Source organism: Xiphophorus couchianus, chromosome 10 (assembly GCF_001444195.1).
Source record: "Xiphophorus couchianus chromosome 10, X_couchianus-1.0, whole genome shotgun sequence".
NCBI classification, from domain to species: Eukaryota; Metazoa; Chordata; class Actinopteri; order Cyprinodontiformes; family Poeciliidae; genus Xiphophorus; species Xiphophorus couchianus.
In genome coordinates, this window is record NC_040237.1 from 15,438,492 (window position 1) to 15,463,263 (window position 24,772).

At 40.7% G+C, this 24,772-nt stretch overlaps 4 protein-coding genes across 9 annotated transcripts in view; 2 read left to right on the forward strand and 2 right to left on the reverse strand.

Moving 5' to 3' along the window:
* On the reverse strand, positions 1–11,619 carry narf (nuclear prelamin A recognition factor). 3 transcript variants are annotated; one of them, XM_028030048.1, is made up of 12 exons: positions 11,539–11,598; positions 10,762–10,843; positions 10,614–10,679; positions 9,717–9,845; positions 9,502–9,634; positions 8,528–8,662; positions 7,061–7,179; positions 4,359–4,488; positions 2,913–2,985; positions 2,652–2,789; positions 1,885–2,042; positions 1–894 (listed from the first exon to the last, which is right to left on the reverse strand). In XM_028030048.1, exons 1-12 carry the CDS (start codon positions 11,541–11,543, stop codon positions 647–649), a joined length of 1,416 nt encoding a protein of 471 aa, XP_027885849.1. In that variant the 5' UTR covers positions 11,544–11,598; the 3' UTR covers positions 1–646. The 3 variants fall into 3 exon arrangements, with proteins under 3 accessions (XP_027885849.1, XP_027885850.1, XP_027885852.1); XM_028030049.1 differs by having other exon boundaries at positions 647–894; positions 11,331–11,619; XM_028030051.1 differs by having other exon boundaries at positions 647–894; positions 11,550–11,568.
* Positions 10,948–17,099, forward strand: cybc1 (cytochrome b-245 chaperone 1). Of its 2 annotated transcripts, none has more exons than XM_028030055.1 (6): positions 10,948–11,095; positions 15,165–15,252; positions 15,373–15,414; positions 15,500–15,670; positions 15,780–15,924; positions 16,407–17,099. In XM_028030055.1, the coding sequence occupies exons 1-6, from the start codon at positions 10,994–10,996 to the stop codon at positions 16,531–16,533; spliced, it is 675 nt and encodes a 224-aa protein (XP_027885856.1). In that variant the 5' UTR covers positions 10,948–10,993; the 3' UTR covers positions 16,534–17,099. The 2 variants fall into 2 exon arrangements, with proteins under 2 accessions (XP_027885856.1, XP_027885857.1); XM_028030056.1 differs by lacking the exon at positions 10,948–11,095 and adding an exon at positions 13,398–13,550.
* hexd (hexosaminidase d) lies at positions 17,090–23,901 on the reverse strand. Of its 3 annotated transcripts, none has more exons than XM_028030047.1 (12): positions 23,881–23,901; positions 21,833–21,921; positions 21,644–21,759; positions 20,665–20,752; positions 20,420–20,584; positions 20,158–20,341; positions 19,949–20,020; positions 19,017–19,215; positions 18,641–18,802; positions 18,460–18,567; positions 17,608–17,697; positions 17,090–17,519 (listed from the first exon to the last, which is right to left on the reverse strand). In XM_028030047.1, exons 2-12 carry the CDS (start codon positions 21,914–21,916, stop codon positions 17,348–17,350), a joined length of 1,440 nt encoding a protein of 479 aa, XP_027885848.1. In that variant the 5' UTR covers positions 21,917–21,921; positions 23,881–23,901; the 3' UTR covers positions 17,090–17,347. The 3 variants fall into 3 exon arrangements, with proteins under 3 accessions (XP_027885848.1, XP_027885847.1, XP_027885846.1); XM_028030046.1 differs by lacking the exon at positions 23,881–23,901 and adding an exon at positions 23,064–23,145; XM_028030045.1 differs by lacking the exon at positions 23,881–23,901 and adding an exon at positions 22,936–23,071.
* Positions 23,164–24,772, forward strand: part of ogfod3 (2-oxoglutarate and iron dependent oxygenase domain containing 3) — a 24,730-nt gene continuing 23,121 nt past the window's right edge. The window contains exons 1-2 of the mRNA XM_028030053.1: positions 23,164–23,341; positions 23,896–24,122. Of these exons, the coding sequence (XP_027885854.1) occupies positions 23,274–23,341; positions 23,896–24,122 (295 nt within the window). The 5' untranslated portion in view covers positions 23,164–23,273. The remainder of the gene's footprint in view (positions 23,342–23,895; positions 24,123–24,772) is intronic.

Consider the following 24,772-nt stretch of genomic DNA (forward strand, 5'->3'; position numbering starts at 1 on the left):
GTTTGGAGAATATTTTAGTTCCTTACATGTCACAGGTATGCTTGGTCGTTTAACATGAATACAAATATATAACTTAATTTAAAAAAAAAGCCTGATTATGGAATTGAAAGAAAACGGACATAAGTAAAAACATGGGTACCAATTAAAATAACTACTTTTCATACCCTGCCCTCCCCCCCACCTCCTGTCTGTAGAGATAAGATGCTGTTGCATAGTTAGCTTTATGTTGCACACATTTTGTTGTGTCATCTTGACAGCGACAAAGCAAACAGCTTTAACACTAGATAAAAACAGCAGCTTCCATACTGGAAAGACAGATTTGGAATATATTAAAACTCATAGCATTCCCACAGGTTTGACAGTTCCACATGTGGCCTTATTGCTCTGCATGCTGATAAAATTCCCAACTTCCTCCAGCTGTTCCCGTTTTCCCATAACAGCTGGCCTACCACAGATTCGTCCTGTGGCTCTGATCCCGACATGCTGACGGCGCCGCTGCAGTGAGCTGGAATGGAAAGCGCGGACAGCGACCCCCTGTGGTTAAAAGAATGAATGACCTTTTTTTCCCCTCCTTCTGCTGCATGGTCCACTTCCTTCGCTTCTTCATTGGTTCAGAATTGCAAAACAGATTTTTCTGTTGTTTTTTTCACCACTCCATGTGTGGAGGTTGTGTGTTACTCTGGCTCTGCCCTTTGAACTCCGTGTGCAGCAGCTTGCTGGCCTGATCCGAGTCAGGGCCGTGCAGCCAGTCTTGATACAGCTTGTTCAGGACGGGGTTGAGTTCTGGTAGGCGGACCGGCAGGCTAATGTAGACCTCCTCCATCTGCTGAACCAGGCCTTTATCGACCCGGCCCCCCGCCTCGCTCTCCGCCTGACCTCGGCCACTCAGGCACCCTGAAGCAGAGACGAAATGGGGGTTCTTTCTTAATTTCTTTTGGGGTTTTTTTGTTGGTCTTTCATCCACACAAAAACTCAACATGATATGAAAAACGATTATTTAAACAAACTACATTTATGTGAAATCTGTAAACCCAAATAAGTACCAGTTGTTTTCAAAGTGAGTAAAATTAGGGGGCTTAGCGGCATTTTGGTGTTTGTGAATTAAAAAACCCCAAAAAAACTTAGCCAAACACAAAATAACATTTCTGTTTCTGTTTTTTGTCATCTTTACAAAAGGAAACTGGTGATGATGGAAAGTTACTGTTGAACCATGTAGGCAAATCTCTCAATACTTTATCAATGGTTTGCTTAACCTACATATCTGTTTGCACAAATATATGACAGCGTATTAGGGTGATTGTAGACAAAATAACGGTACGTTTATGTGATTTTGAGATTAATATCAGACATTTTCTAGAAAAGAACAAAATGTCTAAGCTTGAAAAGTCAAAGATTTGCTACAAAAAAACTCACATTTTCTAGAAAAGGAAATGTGGAAATTTATGGGTTTCAAAGGTGGAAAATTTTTGAGTTTTAGAAATGTTCTGTTTCAAAAGTGGAACATTGTTGACTTTTGAAACCCAGAAGTTTAAAAAATGTTTCTAGAAGACTTCTGAACTTTATTTCAAAACTTCTGAGTTTTCTGGCAAAAATGTTGTTTTTTTTTTTACAAATGAATCTGCTGGTGCCATGTCTTAATTCCTAACAGGAAGTGGTGGTTGTTTTGAAGCAATCTGATTGGCTGACATAGGTTTTAGCTTTGCGCTACACTGCCCCCTTTGGGTTTGGCATGTTTAAAACAACACTCGGGTGGATTTATGTGGATGAAAACATTTCTGAAACTGATCCTGTGTGTACAATATATTTCACAAAGTGGCGGAGACATTCGTTTTTATAAAGATCCGGCTGCGTGCAGACAAGGCCCAGAGCCGCTCTGAGGTTTACCTCCAGGGCAGGACAGCACCTCCACCAGCTGGTACGGCAGGCGACCCTTCTTCATCCGGTGCACTAACGTCTGGATGTTCCTGAAACCGTAGATGGCAGCAAATTGCAGCAGCGTTTCCCCGTCCTCCTCCAGCGTCACTTCCTGGAAGTCACGGTTCCTGTAAACATGACACAACAAGTAGAATAAGAAATTAAAGGCAATAAAAATTGACTGGCCCATTTTACAAAGAGTGGGTAGAAATTGTAGTCTCCAAGTGTGGGAAATTAGTAGAAAAAAAATGTATAAACTTGCAGCTGTAATTACAGAAAAAGCTTCTATTGCTTATTGACTCAAGAGAGGCTCAATACAAACACACCACACTTTTCAGATCTTCCACTCCATCTTACAATTGTCCAGAACTTTGTTTAAACCCGTCACATGACGATTTTGCAAAATGCAAAACTAGATTTTGTTTGTATTGTGGAATAGTTTAATGGAATAAGCAATTAATTAATTGCATGATAAATTAAAATTAGCTTGATAATTTCCATGCAGATAAGATTTTTATGAAGTTTACAGAGACTTCATAATCCATTTTATTTATGGTTTCAGATCTGCTTGCTTTTTATGTCCATTTCATTGTTTTTGGTTGTTGTGTTTTTAATTAAAGCTCATTAGTCAATAGAGGAGTCGAATTGCCATTGTCTGGGACAATTTATCATCAAGTAAAATTTGTTTTTGTGACAGGCCGAGTCGTAATGAACTGTGAATCAGTCATTACTCAGACCTGAGGGTTTTGTACGTGATTTCCTGCACATCGATGGCGAACACCTCCTTAGCCGTGTGTTTGAACACGTGCTCCAGGAAACCTTCGGAGCCTCTACCGTCGTGCCTCATCAGCTCCACGTCCCCGCCTTCTCTCAGCCTGCAAAACACACAAAACAGTTAAAGACAAACTCATTTTAAGCTGTTCACGTAGTCTACTTAATTAAAAAAAAAAAATCTAATTGGTCAAACTGTATTATCTTTTGTCCGTTTATGAACTCACACATGATCCAGTGGGACAGAGTCCAACTCCTCCATGGATATTTTCCTCTTCTGCATCAGGTGGTAGATCTCCTCTGAAAGAACAATCTTAGGTCATTCCTTAAAATATTTTTAAAATAAAATTACCAAACAAAAAAACAAAACAAAAAACATACACACAATTTCTGGTAAATGCTCGGGGTTTACGAGCAAGGCATTTCTTAAGGAGTTCCTGACTCACCTCAGTGCACAAAAAGATGCTTTTTTTGGATAAAACAGTAGACGTGTTTTTCATCCCGTACACTGATGTCACCAATGGTCATGTGACCAGCTTTTGGTGTAGCTAGTGAAGCAGAAGCCCTGATCATACTTATGAAGTATAAAGTTAAACTCCTACTTTCATGGAGCCAGAAAATAACTTCTGTTAGTTCAGCCTCCACATGATAAACTGAAACGCCATTGAAATAAGTTACGGGAGGAAATATCAACAAGTCATATCAAAACAGAGAGGAAGTATGCTAATGTTAGCCTAGCGCTGACATCATTTCCAGGAGTAGTAATGAGTTTATTTAAGAGTCCAGTCAGGTAAAATTTTAACTAAAACTGTTTTGCATTATGACAAAAATTGTAATAATAATATTGGTTGCAATGTTGCAATAACGTTATGACTTGCAATATATGAACCATAATTGTTCAAGTTTTAGCATCTTTCTGCTTTGGGTTTTCAGCAGACAGAGGTCCTTGACAGTAAGTTTTCCATACAGCGTTTGTGAAAAATATTAACATTTATTATTTCCATCTCAACAACAATGTTTTATCTGAATCAAGTTTTGGAAACTGCCCCAGCTTGTGTGACTGTAAAAGGCTGTTTTCTTCCAGCCTTTTACATTTTCTTTATACTAATAATGCAAACTGTGTTCCATTTGTATTTTATGTGGCATTGATACCCCGTCATATCACTGGCTTGACTCGGCCCTGTGGGTTTTTCTACTAGTGACGGTTACATGGCACTAGCCAATGGCTTGCGTTGCTCAGATGTTTTCTAGAGGAGCAGAATGTTCTTCCTGGTCAGAGGGGATGAATGTGTTGGCAGAGTTGTTCAGCTGCACCTGGAACCGCTCCAACAATCCAAATCAATCGACTGTGATGTCAGAAGGGCTCTTTTAGTGCAAACAGATGGAGAAGCAGCAGGACAAAAACAGAGATACATGCGTCTTGTGACTGTAGGGTAGGTGGACATTTGTACTCAGCTATCCGAGTCTGTGTAAAGTTTGGGTTTCCAACATGGCTTTAACGAAAGCGAAAGGCAGGTTTTAGTAGAAAGGACGTGAAACAAGTTCTGAGAGGAAGTGGTTTGATTAAAATATAACCTACCCAGAATAAATGCATTCCCTTTTCAGAGTAAAAGTTTCAGCGTGCAACAACCAGTCATAAACATCTTCCAGAGGCCATTTTAAAAAACTCTTACTGGAGGTGAGGACACAGTCAACATCTCTGGTCTCCAGTAGACTGTTGTAAAACTCCTCTCTGACAGCCTCCAGCTTCTTATCAAAGCAGGGAGCCACCACGATGTGATAAATCCTCTCTGGACTCAGCTTCTATGGGAAAAAGAAATAAACAAAACACATCAGTAAGAAAAAAATATAAGAAGAGAACTGGAAGATATTTGCCCCACACAGACATCTGGACAGGACACACAGTTATTGCTTAGTACAAATGATGATGCTGTTAAAACCGCTTTCTTGCTTTGTGATAACAGATTCTTGCATCTTCATCAGATCTCTGTAGACTTTAAAACCAATTACTCCAATGTTTAGTCAGAGTGTAGCCACGTCTGACACATTTGGTCCACTTTAACCCTCACCGGTTTTCGCGCGACGCTCAGGAGGAGTAAGATCGATGTCCACGTTGGACATCGAGGAAGCGGGGGGGCTTGTTCCGTCAGACCATCAGTGCCCAAAACCACACACACAAAAACTTGTAAAAGCGCATGCGAGGTCACTGTGACCACACCGGACCTTGAACAGTGTGAAAAAAAACAACTTGTGGGGTCCAAATGACCCCCCTCTCTTAAGACCACAGAAAGTTACACAAACCAAAGTTCCTCCGTTGGTCTAGACATTCAGTGTCAATAAGGTGCGAATTTTGAATATTCTGTAAGATATATTTTCTCTTGCCATTGATCATAATATATTATTGATTTATTGTACAGCCCTGCTGGAAATACAAATATTTCTCCCTGAAAATGTTGTAGTTACTGTAGAAACAGCTGGAAAATGTAGCTATTTTGCAGCCAGATTCAGCACAACATAGATGTGTCCTCCACAGATATACCTGGCCTGGTCTCCATCACTGTCTAAATCTGATAGTATTTGGTATTTTTAACATTTAGGTCATTTTTGCTGCATCTTTTTCCATTCTGTCAGACCTACAGGACACCTTTTACAGCTTAGTGAACATTCCCAACACTTGACGTAGATCGTGGGTCAACCTGAGGCCAGGAGGTAGGATCGTGTAACCAGATTACGTGGCATTTGAACCCAGTGATTGTTTAAAGCAGAGCGTATCACTATACACCGCGTCTCACAGATCCCACGCTATCTGGATGTTACGAACCGATTTGTATCTCAGTTCTCCGTTGCCACAGGTGACGGCTGTGGGTGTGAATGTGTGGCGCTGCGTATAGAGAAACACACCAGTGCTGATCGTGACATCGCAGCACAGGGGAGAAGCATCAATATTTGTCTAAGCGCTGCTTGTGTCACTGAGGTCCTGCTGCAGCTAACCGGCCTCCACTCAAACACGACCTCCGGGTTAGCGTCAGGCTAGCAGGGCAAATTCCAGCAGCTTAGAACAGACTGACAGCAGGAGGAGGGAGAAAAGCTGCAGGACTGTTCGGCACATAACTGGTGTGAGGCGGTTCCACGCCCTGCAGACATCTGACCGTCAGAGTCCCTGCTCTGGTGAATGATCTGCTGCTGCGATCATTTCAACACGGTCACATGTCCTTTCCAACATTTTCTTCACTCTGCCTCAGTCCTTGACTTTTCAGAGTGTCTGGGCGTATTTGTTTTCTTCCAACTTTTTACATTTGTGTCAATTCAGTCAGAAAAGGAAAAAACAAAAAAAACCTAAAAAAACAACTAAACAACAAACAAACAAAAGAAAACACTGGTATCTCTAGTGTGTCAGCAGAGGGCAGTATCACTCCCTTTAGTCACTTTAAAATTCTAAAAGAAGATCCTGAGCAGGCCAATGGTGCATTCCAGTCACCTCGGGGTCCGAGGTGACAACGTTCCGGTCGGAGAAGTCACAAATTCAACACGAACACAAGCATTATTCGCAGAACCTCTAATGAATCTCATTTTTGGATTTGCTTTCCATAAGCAAACACCACTTTTAATTTGTTCAGTTTAGAGTTGCAGGCGCTTACATGCAACACTGATTTAAGATGCACCCTTACCTGTGTTTCCAACAAATTTGACTACTGCTGGTGCTAGGAGCGGCCATGTTGAAACGCAAAACAGGTCTTACAAGTAACTGGTGGTAGTCAGAGTCTGCATTTCCCTTCTTCAGCTGAAATCACAACTCCATTGACTTGTACGTGGTTTAAAAGCAACATTTTGACATGATTTAGCAATACAAAAAAGAAAAGAAGTTTCCCCCATGTTCTATGAAACACGACCATGCATGCCACTTATAATGATCCTAAAGGGACAATCTTTAAGGCCAAAAAGCAATAGTTTCCCTCTCTATTGAACGTAGCAGCAGGGTGGTTGGATGTGTTGCCTGCTGACATTGCATTGCATTGTTAAGCTGAAACAAAGAAGGCAACTCATCAGCAGCAGCTGTGCTCAGTCACGTTGGTTTACGCCTCCAACCAGCTGGAAATAGTGCTCCAGTGTTGTTGTGGTTTATAACGCTGAAATCGAGAGTGAACACGTGGAAGTGGAGATCTATGCAATTGTTTCTAACAGTTTAGTTTTTGAAAGTATCAGGTTTCCTCACCAAAAACGCAGACAGTTGAACCGTTCATTTGATTTGTTCAATGGCACAGGAGGCGGAATTTGATAACTTAAACCACAGACGATTTTTTTTTTTTCCCCCCACCTAACGATGACATGATTAAAAGCGCCATATTTGACAGGAACAGGTGATCTGCACTCTCACCTGTTGCTCAGAGAAGTAGTCTTTCACCAGACAGCCCATGATCTGCTGGGGAGACCGGGCTGTGCACAGGTGAGGGGTGACCACGCTGCCCAGAACCCGTTCTGCATAGCGGATCCAACCTGCACACACACACACAGAAAAAAGACTAAATACAATCAGAAACAAAAAAACAAAAAGATCCAAAAACATGTTTCTTTAAATCCCAACCTCAACTGGAAATCGCTAACAGCTTTTAAGGAAGCAAAACAGTCCCAACAGTATCGTCGCTACAGATAAATGCGAGTTTGTTGAAAAGTGAGGCTCTTCTGAGCTAAATTTAATTCCATAAAGCCGCTGGGTGTTATCTCTGCGGGAGTGGTGAGGGAAACGCTGCCTATCTTGCTCCACCAGCACTTGGTTGGTCTAAAACACGATCTGTCCTTTTCAGCACACAACATCTGAAGACTGGAACACTTCAGCAAGAAACGAGGAAGATTTCTGTTTCCATAGAAACATTAGCTACACATTTATGCCAGAAAAATGACAGCGCGGCAGTTTTTTTGACTTATCTTGAGCTGTGATGTGGAGTTTTATGAAATGATGTTACTAAGTGTTTCAGGCAAATCTACTCAGCAACATGTTCCGGTCTTCCCAGTTTAAATTTGTCTACCTTTCAGATTTTCTTTAATGTCAACAGATTTTACAGTGCAGAGTGTTTGTTTCAGCCGTCATGTGAAAACAGACCGACCTTTTATAATGTTTTGAAGAATTTGTTTATAGGAAGAAAAAAAAAAAAAAAACACACAAAAACATAAACAAAATATTGAAATTATCTGGATGTGTCCTTACCTGCACCTATCTTGTTTCTTTAAAACTTTAAAATCTAAGAGTTTTTTTTTTTTTTAAGCGTGAACCCACTTTTAAAATCAAAACTAAAATCTTTAAATGCAATTTAATTTCTTTGTCAAAAACTCAAGTGAAGCTGCAAGTTTGCTGTTGATTATAGCTTTTATCGCAGGAAATTACAGGTTTTATTTTTGATTTTAGGATAACTGCGGTTTATTTAAAAAGGTTTTACATTTCCAGGAGGTTTGGGTGTTTTTCCTTACGTTTTAGAGTGCAGCCGATTTAAAGTCAATAAAGAAAAAGAAAAAAAAAATCATCAACTGTTAACTGAAAGTAAAACAAGGTGTAGAAAATGTAACACGGTTGAGTTTTGCTTTCTGTCTGAAGCAGCAACACTGACGCAGGCAGTATCTGCAGAAGAAGCGAGACTCTGAGTCAGCATCTGTAATTTAATATTCTACGCAACAAACGGGAGAGATTCAAGGCTCCAGGGAGTAAAAGTTCATGGAAGCATAAAAATCCCTTTAACGTCATAGTTAAAAATAAACCAAAATAGAAAAAAAAAGAAGATGACAAGGCCAATTTAGTTTGTGTTATGAAAAGAAATGCAGAGGAGAATCAGCAGGTAGGCAGACAGCTTACCCGGGCAGGAGGAGGTGAACATGGGTAAGGCCTGAGAGTCATGGTGCCTCCTGCGGTAGCGCTGAATAAACTCCTTCTGGGTCTCCAAGATGCTGAACCCGGCTGCTACAGTGGTATCAAACACAAACTTTACCCCTACAGAGAAAAACAAACGGTGAAAAGCCATGATGAGGTTATCAATCACGTGATCAAATTTCTACTAAATTGATTTTAAAAAGCAAAGAACAAATGTTTGACTTTTTTCTGGTACGGGACATATTTTTAGGTGCATTTTAGAAAAAAAACCAAAACCTGAGTGTTTTTGCCTATAGAGGTCGAATAAACGGGGTTTGTACACTTTATGCCACAGTAAAAATTAAAGCACTTTCAACGTTAGTTTTCAAACTTTTCCAGCACCAGACGGTGATAAAAACTATCCAGCTTCAATTCACTACAGAGAATCATTTATTACTGTTCATAATGCACTGTGTCAGTATCCTACAGCAGGAACAATATAAAACAATTTAAAATTTTGAAAAGTAGTTCAATAATTTAACACAAAATACCCCAATTTCAAAAACGTATAACATATAAGATAGAAGCCAACCTTTATTTCAATTACACAGACCAACAAGTCATTGAGTCATTAGGAATAATCAAAATTTTTTTACACGCTATTAGCACTTAGCAAATAAAAACTATTTTGGTCATTCTAATTGACCCAAAACAAGAAACGTAAAGTTGGATTTATCTTCAGAGACAAAAAAAAAAAAAAAAACTAACAAAAAACGTCTGATTAGGTGTGTGAAAATAGCTAGCTCCAACTGTAAGTAGCATTTTCCAAACATAAGCTTTTAATCAAACATTAGCTTGCACTTTATAACAAAACTGTGCAGTTTGAATATCAAAGACTTTATATAGAAATCAAGCACTTAAAGAAAAAAAAAATTAAAAGTGAAGAAGAAAACCCCACAAGACGTCTCGGATCAGCTCACCGATACTCTTGAGGAAACTGCAGAGCTTGCGGGCTGCTTCGTTAATGTCCAAGCCAAACTGGACGGCAAAGAAAGGCAGTGACTGCGGACACACCGACGCCGCCACCACCTTGTGCTTCGATGTGTCGCATTTCTGCCAAAACACAACACGACACCCAGCTGTCTCGGCATTCTTGTTCGACGCTTCGTGCGGCGCGCGCCTGTGTGAGACGCACCTTATTGAGGGCCAGGACTCGCTCCACCTCCTCCAGGTTCTGCTGGGAAATCTTCAGGGTCTCCTCGTCGGAGAGGCAGCCGTCACAGGAGAGACAGGCACTCAGCAGCAACCGGGGGCCTTCAATCAACTGCAGCAACGAAAGCGTCTCAAACTCATTTACTTCATTTCACATCTTGAAGCTCCTGCAGTGCCTGGTAAAAGTGTTTCCACCCCGTGAACTTACTTCTTGTCAAAGCAGCAAATATCAACGTGGTTAATAGAGAATTTGTACAATAGAGCCACTCAAAGTTGGGCATAATCCTAAAGTGGAAGGAAGACGACGTGTTGTTTTTACAATCTTTCACAAATGATTTTTTTTTAAATGTGTCGAAGAGCTAAAACTCCCCATCACTCTGAACCATTAGGACTGTGACGATTACAAATTTTGCTGGACAATAAATTATCCCAGACGTTATCGCGATAAACGATAATATTGTCGCTTTGACACAATTTTAAACTGTTATACTGATAATGGCGACATAACCCAAGTATGCCCTCTCAAAGGCTAATAAACTTTAATTTTGTGCAGAGCACTTCACACTGGATCTGGAAGACATTTTACATTTCCAAAAACAATAAATAAAAAGGAAATAAAAACCACACACAACTGAAACCAAAAGTTAAATGGATTATGACGTTGCTGTAAACAAAATTGCCCTTCAAAAAATGTTTTAAATAAAAATCAATCACTGCAATGGAAACTATTGAGCTCTTTTTGATATATCATGCAATTAACTGGCTATGACAGGCTTACACACCATTCACACAATGTCCTTCCGCTTCACTGTATAAAACTGAATGAGCATTTTACTGAAAACTTGAGGAACCAAGGAAGAGTTAAATAAGCAGTCACTACCTGTCCATTGACTTCGTCGCTCTCTGGGCCAGAGCTGGCCCCGTCTTCACCTTGTTTCTTGTTGCACTGCATTTGCAAACAATTAAAAACAAAAACCATTTCCAAACCAATTGCATGGAATCATTTCATTTTTAGCCAAAAATCCTACCTGTTTGGTGCAGTTTTCACACTTCTCCTTGCGCTGCGCTATCTTGACTCCTGACATTTTCCCCTCGTCATTTATCTCCGAGCTGGGAGAGACCGACCAGAGGTGGAAGCAGAAGCATTAGCTCATTTCCTCGCTGGGTGCTGCGTGTTTTCCGTTGGGGGCCCCACCCTCGCGTCCCCCTTCTGTCCTATCACAGACAGCCAGCTTATCAGAACCAGAACAGCTCCTCTTAATGCTGGGAAAACTCACAATGGGCATTAATCATCATCACGGTAATTGTATACACAAACCACAACAGAGGCGTTACGTGACACCGTTAATGACTTGCAGTGAGGTAAGCCTCCCGTGTGACCTAAAACAGCAGCACATTTACTGTAGCTCAAGTAATGACGCTCTAAAGTGGCTTTAACAACTATAATGCGTCACGTTTATTGACTAAACGTCGTGTCTTGTGAGCTGAAGGGGTTTAAAGCGATTTGGGCCGCACGGAAAAAGCCTTAAAGTGTTCAAATGATTGTTAGTAAGAACGCTGTAGGTCGGCCAGGCTGAATGTTGAGCTAACAACTCACCGGACGGTGCTGCTTCTTTGCGCTTCAGCACAAAGACGTGGAAACCCGCAGAGGACAAGCAGGGGGAGAGAAGAAGAAGAAGGACCGCAGCACCGACACTGTTTGGTTGTTAAACTCTGCCGGAACTCAGCGCTCTGTCTCTAAAAAAAACCCGTATTGGGACGGCGTCACTGCCCCTGCTAAACCCGCACCTTCGTGGTTCTTAAACCTCATATTTACCCCGCCGTTTGTGCTTATGTACGTCCACCTCCATTGTGCGCCCGCACCGTCCTTGGAGCATGCGCACGTCGATAGGCGTCACGCGCCGGAAGCTGCGACATGAGCATTTCAAAATAGTCAGTGGCTTCGCGAAGCAGAAAATTCAAAAGATATTGAGACCATTGAACGAGAATTAGCAGTCGAGTGTTATCTTAGTTTGTTGCTCGAAAACGTAATGGTACATGAGAAACATGAAGACAAATCTACCAACCCAATTTCTCTCTTTTTAAACACGTTAAAAATAGCAATCCCCCAAACCACAGCTAACAAAATAATAAAAAACTTGAAACATATTTAAGAAGCAAAATAAGTTACAAATGTATTGCAAAAAAACCAAAAATAAATGCGTGATTATAAATTGCATAAAAAGCCGAAACCATTTCTTGATCAGTTCTGCTTAGCATTAATATTATTAATATTACAGTAACACTGTAATATTAATAATATTAAACATGTTCTCAAGGGACATGTTTTATCACTTGAGAAGAGGGACAAAACATGTCTGCTGGACAAAGCACATAATCTGAATAAAATATACAATAAAATATCATTTTGTGTATATTTAATTTAATATAATTTGCAACTGGGAGCTTGCACCTTAGCATCTGTACATTTCCAAAACATTATACGTCATATTTGAATACATAAGCTTGCAGAATATTTACATTATTTTATGGGAAAATTTTAACCCATTTTGTCCCTTAACTCAAGTATCCCTGATTTCATGTAGATCTTGTGGTCTGAAGTATTGTCTAAACTTAAAGTGCAGAAAAGCCTAAGTCATACTTAGGACAGACTTAGGAAAGCGCTTTCCTAAGTCTGATTCTAAAAATACATGATCTGATTTACCTTATTTGATTGTATGTAAAACAATTCTAAAGTTAGCTTAATAATATTTATCTATCAAAAAACATAAAAATAAATTTAAAAATATCCACTCAAAATCTCATACATGTATCATTTGTTGTGATTTTTGAGTCAATGTTTGTGTAAAACGATGAGTTTTTGTAGGCCCCAAAGGGCCTATTCACATAGACACGTGTCAGTGTATCTGACATTATTTCAGAACATTGCAATGTTACATGTTCTGTCATTGTCTTTACCTGGCAGAATATAGATTTTATTGCGGACCAGTGCATATGTGTGCACATTTTTATAAAAGATAGTGACAAAACAGCACAATATGTACTGTACTCTAGTTACACCACTGCTTTCCATGTTGTCACCGTTTGTTTTTTCCAGAGCAAATCACAGACTGGCTTCGAACTCTAATTATTACCAACCAACATATAGAAATATTACTGGAAAGCAATCCAGCCAATCTGTTTATAGAGTCCAAATTCCCAAATTCAGAGGTGAGAAAATCACGCTTTTGTTATCTTTGCCTTGTTTCAAAACCTATAAGTTTGTTTTTGATTAACTCTTAACATGTCTTTTTTGAGTGGCTCTCTGCATTTTGGCCATGCTTCAACCACACACTATGACACAATAATTTGTGTTTTCATTTGATGAATTCAATCAGGATGGAACATATTTATAGAACTAGCAGACAGGCAGATTGAAATTCATTCCTGCATCTTTCACTTTGCGCTTTACCAATGCGTTTTTCCATCTATATTTATTGTACAAATGATCGAAAATATAATCTACGATCAAAACGTTTACAATTTGATTTGATAAATACAAATTACTCCAACACCACGAGTTTGTGAAGACGTCGGGAAGCGCTGCTGCACAGAGCCATCTTTTCAGATTTTATTTTGAAAGGCAGCTCAGCTGAGCGCAACCAATCAGAGCTCACGAAACCAGGAAGGAAGAGTCGCCCATACAAGACGGTTGTTGCGACAAACATGAATTCAACTTCCTCGTAGTTCAGTGATGTGGTGCACGTTTTATCGTGTAATTGCTGTTTCTTTTTAAATCTACAAGGACCGAAGTTTACGGAAGAAAAAAAAAATTAAGGTAAAGAATGACAAAAATATAAAATGGCTGCATTTGTTTGTCTTTGCTGGTGTGAGTTGATGAAATGGAGAGCTCATCAATATTCTTCATATTGAAAACATTTCTTTCATGTTTCAGCTTCAGTTTATGGCTCAGGTCATCCAGCAGTAAAGAAACACATATGAGGACAGATATGTTTATGTTGTTGCCACTTCTTGACAATATTGCTGCTAAGTGGGCTGAAATGACAAAGCCGTTTGTGCCTCATATACACATTATGTAATATATATTCATAAATATATTCTAAAGAAGCTTTGATTTACACCAAGAAAACCTCGTTGCTAAAATGAGTGTATTTGCAAAGAAGTACAGTCCTATTAATTGTTCAGCTTCCTTTCGGCTTGAAGACGTTTTAATTTAGGGAGTGTTGCAGATTTGTGGTGAAACAGGAAGTCACTTCAGCTTGGAGTAGAACAGCTCAGCCACCAGCTTCTTCATTATAAAGCTCCTTCCTAACAAGTGGAAAATGAGCTTAGAATACTTAATACTTAGTATCTTGCGTAATTACCAGAAAACTACAGTAAGTTATTATTGCTACTCTTTATTTAAGTGACAGACTTTTGGAAATGTTGGAAAAATGGTCTAAAAAGCAGCTAATGCCAGCGAGATGAATATCCGTAACAAGTGTTTCTGTCGTGAAAGGTTGTTAATCATTTATGAGCCGAACCTCAAACATGCTTGAGATTGAGAGACGGCGAACAGAATGAATGAAATAGCTTCCTGTTAAAGGAAACCAGCGCAAACAACATATGATTTGGACAATTTTAGACATTTAGTAGCATTTAGTACTGTACCTGCAGTATAATTGTTGAGATATTTTAGATGTGCACGCCAGATGGAAGTTGAGCCTCTGTAGATCATTGAAGTCTAAAGATAAATGCTCGCACATAACAGCACATATGTTGCATTTTCTCCTTTTCAACGCCGAAAGGCGTCCAAAGGTGGTGATGCTGCACTGCAAAGTGCTGGTGCAGCAGCAGCATCAGGCTGTCCACTGACAGTCTTGTGCACCCGTGGACTGTTTCCTTGTGCACCAGGAAACTGGCGCACAAGATTACTATGAAGATTTTATTTAAGATTGCGGGACAAACGCCCACCAACATCGCCACTATCATCCCTTTTGTTTATGAAGAAATTGAAGTCTTTCAAGTCTGCTGTTACACTTTCTAAAGATGTAAAAACAAAAACATATTTTTTATAAGTTACCTTAAGGCAGGGGTGGGCAACTCCAGACCTCGAGGGCCGGTTTCCTGCAACTTTTAGATGTATCTCTACCTCAACACACTGGAGTCAAATAATGAGGTCATTAGAAGGAGAACCTGACTGCACTTAGGAGGTGATTCTGCTGTAGGATTCAAGTATGTTGGACCCGGGAGACATCTAAAAGTTGCAAGAAACCGGCCCTCGAGGACCAGGATTGCCCGCTCTTGCCTTAAGGAGTCTTGGACTGGCTTAGTATAGCAATATAATTTAATCACACATACAACACCAGGTCACAAAAGCACTTTACTTTTATTTGGTAATAGTTTTAAACCAGGAAATCTCATAATCTCTAACATTCCTGCCTCTGTTCAGATGGGCTACATGACAGTAGAGACAAACAGTCCCACTCTGCTCCACCTCAAGAGATCTCCTGGTATCCGCTCATGGTCTCTTCTCGTCGGTAAGTTTGTGTTAGTTTTTTTTTTGATCAGGTGATCCAGTTGACTTCCTTAAAACCTACAAGCACTTTGGAGTTTCCCTTTAAGTTTCTCTTCAGAATCCCAAACCTTTCGCTTTGCAGGTATAGCCTCTGCAGGGCTGGCGGCTGCGTACTACAGCTCGGGTATGGAAACTCAACTCAATTGTCCCACGTTTGCCCAAAGCAACGACTGACTGGTCACCGTTGCTCTCTGCTTTGCGTGTCGCAGACAGCGTCCCGTGGAAGCTCTTCTACGTCGCAGGCTGCCTGTTTGTGGCCCTTCAGAACATGGAGGACTGGGAGGAGGCCGTGTTCGACAAGACCAGGAAACTGGTAGAGCTCAAGACCGTCAGCCTGTATGCTCTGGTGCTGACAATGTGGAGGAGAGGACAGGAGAAAAGTCAGTGAAACCACTAAGTGTTGGGTGGTTGGGTGGAGCGGAAGACTCCATTAGTGTGAGGACGTCACACAACCGCTCTGGACCTCATCGCGTTCTCTCTCTCTTTCAGTCGTGCTGGACCTGACGCAGCTCTGTGACATTTGTGTCGAGGAGGAGAGGGTCCGATACTTGGGGAAGGGTTATCATGTGATGCTGAGGTTGGCAGCTGGCATCTCCTACCCCCTCACCCAGAGTGCCACCGTGGGAGGACGTAGGTAGGCCATCAGCGGGAAATAAAAGAAAATCCAGCATATGTCTCTGTAAATAGTAGGGATGCAAACAATTAATCGACTTACCATTAACTGTTGATTTGATTAAAACTAGTGCCAATCGATTAATTAATAAGCTCTGCTTAGATCTTCTTTTATTGTTGTAGTTTGGCCACCATCCCTAAGAGGGCGTTGCGGTACGTCAGTTGACGCATAGGAAAAAAGATGGCGAGAAACTGTCCGATCAGTCCGGTGTGGGATGCAAAATTCACTTTATGCCGTTCTGTTTTGAAATATAAACACTTGACAAGATCTTTAGGGCTCATTCAGTCGAGCTGAATGAGGTGAACATAACCCTTTATGTTATGTACATACATACATACATGCTTTTGCTAATTGAGTGTAAAAACACCATTGAATTTGGTTATGAAAGTTGTGATGGAGTTCCAGGAACCATCGGTGACCTGGTTCTATGTGTTGCCTTGCAGTGACGTCGAGGTGGTGGCCTCACTGTTGAAGCGCTTCCTGAGACTGGATCAGACGCAGCGGAAGCAGCAGGATTACGAAGACTACGGAGAGGACGACAGCACGGACTCGGATAATGAGGCAGACTGACTCTAGACTATATGGAACATGCCTTCCCAGTGTATCTTGGGGCCAATTAACTTAAGCCATCACTACAATGCAGACATTGCAGAGAATGAGGCTAGTCACACATTCTGACCGTTATTCCCTTGTTTTGTTTATGCCTTTTACCCTAAATAATGCTTCACACACTGTGGTTTCCGCAAAGATTATGCGTTCTGAACTAATTACTGTTTAAGAGCACAAGTTAGATTATGGACCTAGTGCTGCTCCCTGCTGAGATAACAATTCTTTGTTTGGGAGACGATGGAAAGTGCCTTTTCCCACGGTTTCCTGGACTCACCCAGCTCAGATCCATCTTCTTGAATGTTCTCCTACTCTGTGTCCAAGGAATGCATGTGCAAGACATAACTGAGCATGAGGAACTTATTCCTGGTGACACAATTAGGTCTGTTGTTACTTCATATTGACGTTTAAAACGTTTTTGTGCGAACCAAAGACTTTGTATGTTATGTTTTTTTTTTTAGTTTAATGATATCTGATGGTAATGCCTACAAAAAGAACAAACAAGAAATGAGTATTCTAGAAAGGTTGAATGGTTTTTATTTTGTCGTATTCATTTGCTTTTCAATTTGTTCATCTTTCATTTCTGGACAAACAAAACTTGACGTTCCTCTTTCCATTGATACACTTATCTCCGCTCACATCAACTTGCATGGAGATGCAGAATCATGCAGAAAAAGAAACATAAGCAACCACTAGCATTCTGTTAGCTTAGCATTAATGTTTGGAAGTTGTGATCCCAGATAGTCCAATGCTAAAGCTGAAATGAGCCTTGAATCTTTCATGGCACCATTTCCTTTACACAGGCCTGGATGGCATCAATAATCCGCTGTAGTGGAGCCGCTACAGGGCTGGCGTGTTCTTCGATCCACTCATCGGCCGTAGAGTCTGGATAATAATTTACCATCTCTTTTCTCACGGCTTCCACCATCTTCTGTAATGTGTCCAAGTACCTGAGACGTAACCAGAGAGAAGCCAAACAATAAGCTAGACTAGACGGAGCAACCGCTCGTTATCGTTCCAACCATTTAAAATGCTTACAGTGAGGCTTGGTTGTGAATGTGCATGGAGTTTATAGGGTTCACCATCTTCCTCTGTCTGTGGTATGGACTGAACCAACCCCTTACAAACCTATAAAAGCACAACAAATGGTTCTTCAAATGTAGAGAAGAAGAGAAATTGTCCAGCTCTAAACATGTTAAAGGAAAGTTCACTGAATTGAAAACCATTTTCTCAACACGTAATGAAGCTAAGGTTAGAGTGTATTTAGCAGCAAGATGTAAACACTGGCCTTGTTTTATGGTGGGAACAGCTATTTTGTGGAGTTTAAAAGTAAAACTGCTTTTTTATTACTGTTTGTAGATTTGAGGTACCGAAAACAGATTAACCACGTTGTAGTTTCGACTGAAATCTGCGTTTATTGTAAGCTAAGCTAGCCGAATGCTAGCGGTAGCTCACATTTGTAGTAGGAAGATGAGATTCTCCAAATTAAATTCAGCAGAAATTAACTGGAATACTAACTCGGAAAATTAGTTTCCTCACAGACGCTAACAGCAAAATGGTGGCTGCATGAACTGAAAAAGTAAGCAGTTTCTTACTGTATAAGTTACAGTAAGCAACCATTTTTTCCACAGCTGTTGCTATGTAACTTATCAATTCCCTTGTAATACATAGTATTGTACAAATGTTTTTTCCATCAAAATTCTTGCTACAATGTTTGAAAGCATAAAATGCAGGTAAACACATTGTTATTGCCCCTCTGTGTTTGCAGTGGGAAGTTATTTAACATTATGACTTCTGAGACAAATTAAACGTCGCTTTCTTGTTTGATGAACAACAATATTCTTGACAAAACGACAAAGCAAATTCCCGCGAAAACTGAAGACAACTTACATATTGCTTTCAAAAAACCTTAAATCTTCTGCGTTGAGCAGCGAATTTATCTCAACGATTAATTCTGCCAGCCTCCTGCCTGGGAACAGTGACTCGCCAGTGGAAGTCCTGAAAGTCACACAGAGAAACTCTTGACGTAGAGTCGGACCTCGTTGTTTGCTAAACCGGTGTTGGCCCTCACCTCTCCATGGCTTCCATCTCCACTGAAGACACTCCCAGCACCTCTGTTACGTTTCTGTGAGCCTCAGTGCTGAATTCTCCATGGTTAAGTGTCTGTAGGCAGGATGCTAGGGAGGGGAGAGCCACGGGAAGCAGCTCACACAGTACAGACAGGTGGTCATACCTGTTGGTGGGAGAAAGGGAAATGCTGAATTAGAAAATCGAGAACTGAGGATTTTTTTCCTCATTTTGTCAACTCCCAACCACAAGGACATATTTTATTGGAATTTTATGTCAGAGCAATGCAATAAGACACACCAAATTCTTTGCTTGTCTCTTGGCAAAATGTGAGTAAGGAGGTGTAGATATTTTTCCGAACCACTTCCTCTGATTCTTACCGCTGCCAGCCTGTGATGGCGATGCCCCTCATGTTAATGGCAGCAGACAGAGAAGCAGCCACCTTCAGCCACTGCAGGTGATTATCCACGTGTCTTTGGGTGCAGGTCACACAGGTGTGAACAGAAGTGGAGCCTTTGAAGGAGCTGGCTGCCCACAGATCGGACATACCAGCGCCATGGTACTTCTCCAGCAAAGACACTGAAAACACAGTCAGGAATGTTTGATTCGGGGCGTCAATGGAGTTCAGTTGACCGTAAAAATCTAAATTAAAACTAAATTGAAAACGTTTTCATTCATTTGCAATGTTTTCGTACCAGATAGTTCGGTAGACCCGGTTCGATTACGAGCCAAACTGGCAACATTAGTTACGTTTTCTTACTTTCACAGATTGGGGGCACGGGTTTTTCAAACAACATGAAAACCTCTGAAGAAGACACTGACCTCAACTTACTTCTTCACGAAATTTAAACAAAAATCAAGTAGCATCAGATTTTAGTGGTTGTAGGATTTCTCTTTTGTCTTTGGTAAAAGACAACTGGCTATTTCCCCTGCTAGCACTAGATTTGCACAATTGTTTTGTTTATATTTACCCAGAATGGTCTGCGCTGTAGTCCACTTCCTGTGTTAGCCATCCGATTCACATTCATATATACATGTACATCCGAACATCACCAGAGTTCACTTCAACTGAACCAAGATGTAGGTTTGGTTCAGCTGATTGTGTGTTCACACCTCCACAAACAAATTGGACTTTCAAGACAACTGTTAGATTAAAGCGGACTAAACAGGGCTGGTGTTAATGCATTCTCTGTTATCAGTTCTAACTTGGTGGTGGAGATTTCTTCATTGCTCCAATTAGAGAATTTGAAAGATAGAAGTTTAAGGAACACCAAACTCATGATTCTGAGGAGCGTCAGGAGAAGTGTCTTACCAGTTTTATCCACGTCCAGGTTTGGGGTGTAGTCCCATAACATAGGCTGAACTAGTCCTACTAATCCACTTGCTGTCATGTGGGGGAATCAAATCAAGAAGGGTTTAAATGAAGACATGTCCAATCAAGTGGACTGAAGAGAAAAATACAGCCAACAGCATTTGAGATGTTGGTGATTGGCTGAGTTGGACGGAGCGTTTCCTCCTCACCTTTCAACGTGTCGTGGCTCATGTCTCTCATCATGTCATCCCACATTATGATATTCATGTCAGGCCACGCCTCTTTAATAGCCTTGGCAATTTTGGTCACATGACGGAGGAAGAGATGTTCCACTGAGCGACCGGTTGAAGCCAGCCAAAGCTTGGAGTCCTCCCCTTCTCCAAGAGTGTAAACCTTAAAGTATTTAAAACGGGAACACGTATGAGACAAAGACAGAGAGCTTAAAGCCTCCAACCATAGGAATACTCCTACCTCATCTGCCCCTATGTGGACTGTTCTTAGATGTGGATGCAGCTCAACCACCTGCCTCAGCATCTCCATCACCAGCTTGACTCCTTCCTCTTTGTGGGGATTAAGGGTGCCAACGCAGTGAGGGACCTCTCTAAGGTGCCACAGGGGCCTGTGCTTCAGCACAAACTACGTCAAGGGGGAGATTAAAAGCTTAAACAACTTCAGAATATACAATGTAAAGAGACAATTTGAAGGGTTTGCCACACCTCCATATGTCCAAAGGTCTGCACTAGTGGGATCACCTCCATGCCTCTTGCTTTGGCAGATTCCTGAATGGACAGGACCTGCTCTCGGCTAAAAACACGACACGACATCGGTGAAGTGATGAAGGTATGAAATACTGGCTAGCAAACCACGGTTAAAGAATTTACTTAAGCTGTTCCATATTTTGTCATGCTACAGCAATAAGCTTTTTTTTTATTGACTAATAAAAACCCTAAAGTAAGAGCAGAACCGTGAGGTGGAAGGAAACATTTTCAGTGCTATTTATCAGTAAGATACCAATGTGAATTTCATTATTCAAGCCAGTTTTCTGACAAAAAAAACCTTACACTACTCTATTTGTCTACATCGTATAATAACTTTAATAAAATCACTAAAATTTGATTTGTAACATGACAAAACAAAAGAAACTTTTAACTTTTGCAATATATCATGAAGTTACATGAAATTGGCTGCTTGTTATTAGGGCTGCGACTAACGATTACTTTAGTAATCAATTAATTTAGCGATTATTCTGATTAGTAGTCAATTAATCGGATTGAAAAATTAGCACATTGCATGGAAAAAATTTAAATAAAGAATTAAAATTCGTTTTAAATAAGAAAGTAAACATTTCATTGTCTGTTCCAATTCTTTTAGGGGATTTGAACAGGGTGAAGCTGGAACTATTCCACTTGATGAAATGTGGCTAACACATTTGCAGACAAAAGTGTTTCTATTTTTATTGCAAAATGTTTATACATATTTACTGAGGTTCTGGTTTAATTACTGCTCTGAGTGGTTTTCTTTGAGTCTGTATACTCCAGTAAACGATTAATCGATTACTAAATTAGTTGGTGATTATTCCAGCAACCCTACTCATCCCGATTAATCCGACAAATCGTTTCGGCAATGATTACTATATGAAATTATAAGGCAGATATAAAAAAAGCTGTGTGGATCCAGTGACACCCTGATCTGCACCTGTAAGCGGGCTGCGCTGTGGCTTGCAGGAGCTGCAGCTCTCCCTCGTAGGGGAACATGTCCTCATACTCCACCAGCAGGCCGTCCACTCCCAGCCGAGAGAAGAGCTCGATCAGCTGAGGAGGTGGAGCATAGTGAGCAGGAACGACTGAGCAGGTGTGTGAATGCCAGAAGAACGAGAAGGCTCACCCTGTGAAGGTATTCAACCCGTGGCGGGGCGCCTTTCAAATCCAAGTGGACCAGTTTCTTTCCTTTGGGCCACGGTGGATTCATTCCGCCTGCAGAAAAATGTGTCCAGGCATTCTTAACGAGTGCCTTGCATGTTGATTATGTGTGAAAATTTAACTTGTAATAAACGCGCAACAATATGTTTGTGAACACACTTTTTGTACTGGATACGTGTTATTTTGCCCTTTTACATCGGTTGTTTGGGTAATACCTTACCAGCTCCTTTAAATGTGACATATAGCTAATACAGTCAGCGGTGGAAGTATTTTTCAGTATGGAAGTGTGGTTTTATGACTCAAGAAACTGTTCCGTACAGAGTTCAGCACCGAAACAGAGTGAAACACAGTACTATTTGAACATAACATACAATTTATGTTAGACATGAGATGTGAGCTTTCTTATGATTGTTTATGGTCCACAGTTAATGAAAATAATGACCTACGTAGAAAACTGACAAATAATAGTTTATGCGCATGGTGAAAAATTGTTAGTTAATGAGAAGAAAGCGGGAGAAACAATAAGAGAAACAAGAAGGTAAAAAATGGGACCCGACCCGACGCAAGAAACAGTTCGTGTTTTTGACGTTACTGGGTTTCCGTATTGGACTTTATACCCGCTTTGACAAAGTATTTTTAAAATAATCGCCTACAATATGCTCATAGTCCACCGTAGGGAAATTTGTCACGTGACTACAATAAATAACATCTGTAGCAGGAGATCGCTTATAGAGTCCTTATATTTTATAACAATTTGGGGTCAGATTGTTAAATAAATGGAAATGATGTTTAGAAAAAAAATGAGTTCAATCAAATGGTATCATACAAAAGCCTGGGTCATTTTCTGTGTATTTATATCCATAATTAATGACAATGTGTAAGTATATATATATATATATAAGAAGTTAAATTCATTGGTAATAAAGAATTTCTTCAGGAAAAGAATATAGAAGCATACGGGTTAGACCCAAATGGAGACATTCATCTTCGAAGACCTAGAATTAACCAATCGACCCAGAGCCCCTCAAAGGTCCGCTTCCTTTTCTATTTCCGGTCAGTATAACCTACCTTGTCAAGTAGTTGTCAAGAAAACTCTCTGATAAAATGCGAGCTCCGTGCAAGGCGTTTAAGATTGGAGCGTGTGTGGTTCAAAGAGCTAAATTAGTCAAGAAAGGGGCTCAGCTTAAAAATCAAACCTCTGTTTGCTTCCTCTAGCTGCAGCGGAACTACTTTGCACGTGGACCAATGACAGCAAGGCTTCTCTGCTAGGAGAGCCAATGGGGTGGGCCGACACAAGCGCTAGCAGGAAGTTGGGGAGCTTCCGGCGGGCGTACGAGCTGTTGGCGGGGTGTGCGGGATGTTTGCGGTGTGCAAACAGCTGTGGGTTGAAAGCTAGCTGAGGTGACATGGCTCTGCTACGACTGAGGAACACAAAGGGCCCGAATGCAGCAGAGATAGAAAGAAAAATTAAAAGGTAAGCTAATGAAACAAAGATAATTTCCACCATTAAAGGAGGCTGGAGACGCTGAATGGAAGCGAAAATTCCAGCTTCGGCCAGCAAAACAAGTTAAAGCTCGACCTGATTAATTATGGTCTAAATGGTACAAAAACACGTCAATTTAGAGTTTTTTTTTCTTTAAAAAAAAAAAAAAAAACTGTGTTACAGAAGCTCTTATTAAGTATAATCTTATATCGGTTTGTCAAATGTACAGTGCACATTGCAACGTCACAACCACAAACTCGGATGCCTGTTATTAGGATTTTATGCCACACACCAACTCAAAAATTGTACAAAACTGTGAAGTGTTGCATGTTTCTTTTAACACTCTTTACAAATACGAAGCTTAAAACGTGTTGGGTGTGTTCCTCCCTCTTTTCTTTGACACCCCTAAATACAGTCCAGTTCAACTCACTGCCTCCAGAGTTCCCTTTTTCAACACAGACACCTAATAAATGAAAGAAATTCAATTACATTGTGTGTGTGTGTGTTATGTTGTGCTTATTGTCACTCACCTTTGTCCTGACCAGGGGAAATGCCCTGAGGCAGGGGTCTTCGTGGCGGGGCTCCCGGGGGCTCCTGGCCTTGCTGCTGGTTGCTCTGTGTGTTAGTACAGTTGCCGCCTGGCTCTACCTGGCTTCCTTGGACGGTGACATCACAGAAACTCTGGCCAGTCAGAGGGAAATGATCTTGCCTCAGCCCAGGGTCTACAGCGTCCAATGCTCAGAGGACTACGAGAACTACAAGCGCTACCCAGGTGACGCTCTGGGCTCTACTGAAACCTCCCTCCCCCATCTAATTTCTTAGTTAAGAACAAAAAGCAGCATTACTAATCCTTCTCCAATAATGTGACATGCTGACTGTTACAGCTAATGGTACCTAGAACATATTCAGTCATGTCAAAAACTTGGGATTCCACATTAAATATTATCTCCCTTGTTAAGAAATAGTCACATCTGGATTTCTTTTTGACTCTGAAGAACTCCAAACTCTTATATCTTGTAGTATATGGTAATTTACATGGGAAACTGGAAAACCTGTTCTCTGTTGTGTCCAAGAACCTTCTCACAGAAGTTCAGGCTGCGTATTGACAAAGAATCCTAATACTAGTCAAGTCAAGTTTATTTAGTGTCTTGTTGACACTTTCAGCTGTCAACAAGACAGTCGAAAGTGATTTCCATCATAAAAATATCATAAATTGAATAACATAACATTTTGTCAAATGCTATCATCAAAATCATCAAGCAAATATTCATCAGATATGTTGATCAGTGTTTCATTTGCTACTAATCAAAGCCACCTCTAAACAGGTGGGTTTTTAGTCCAGATTTGAAGGAGCTCAGTGTTTTGGCTGTTTTGTAGAAACTGAATGCTGCTTGGTTCTGGTGATGCAGGGCAGACCAGAAC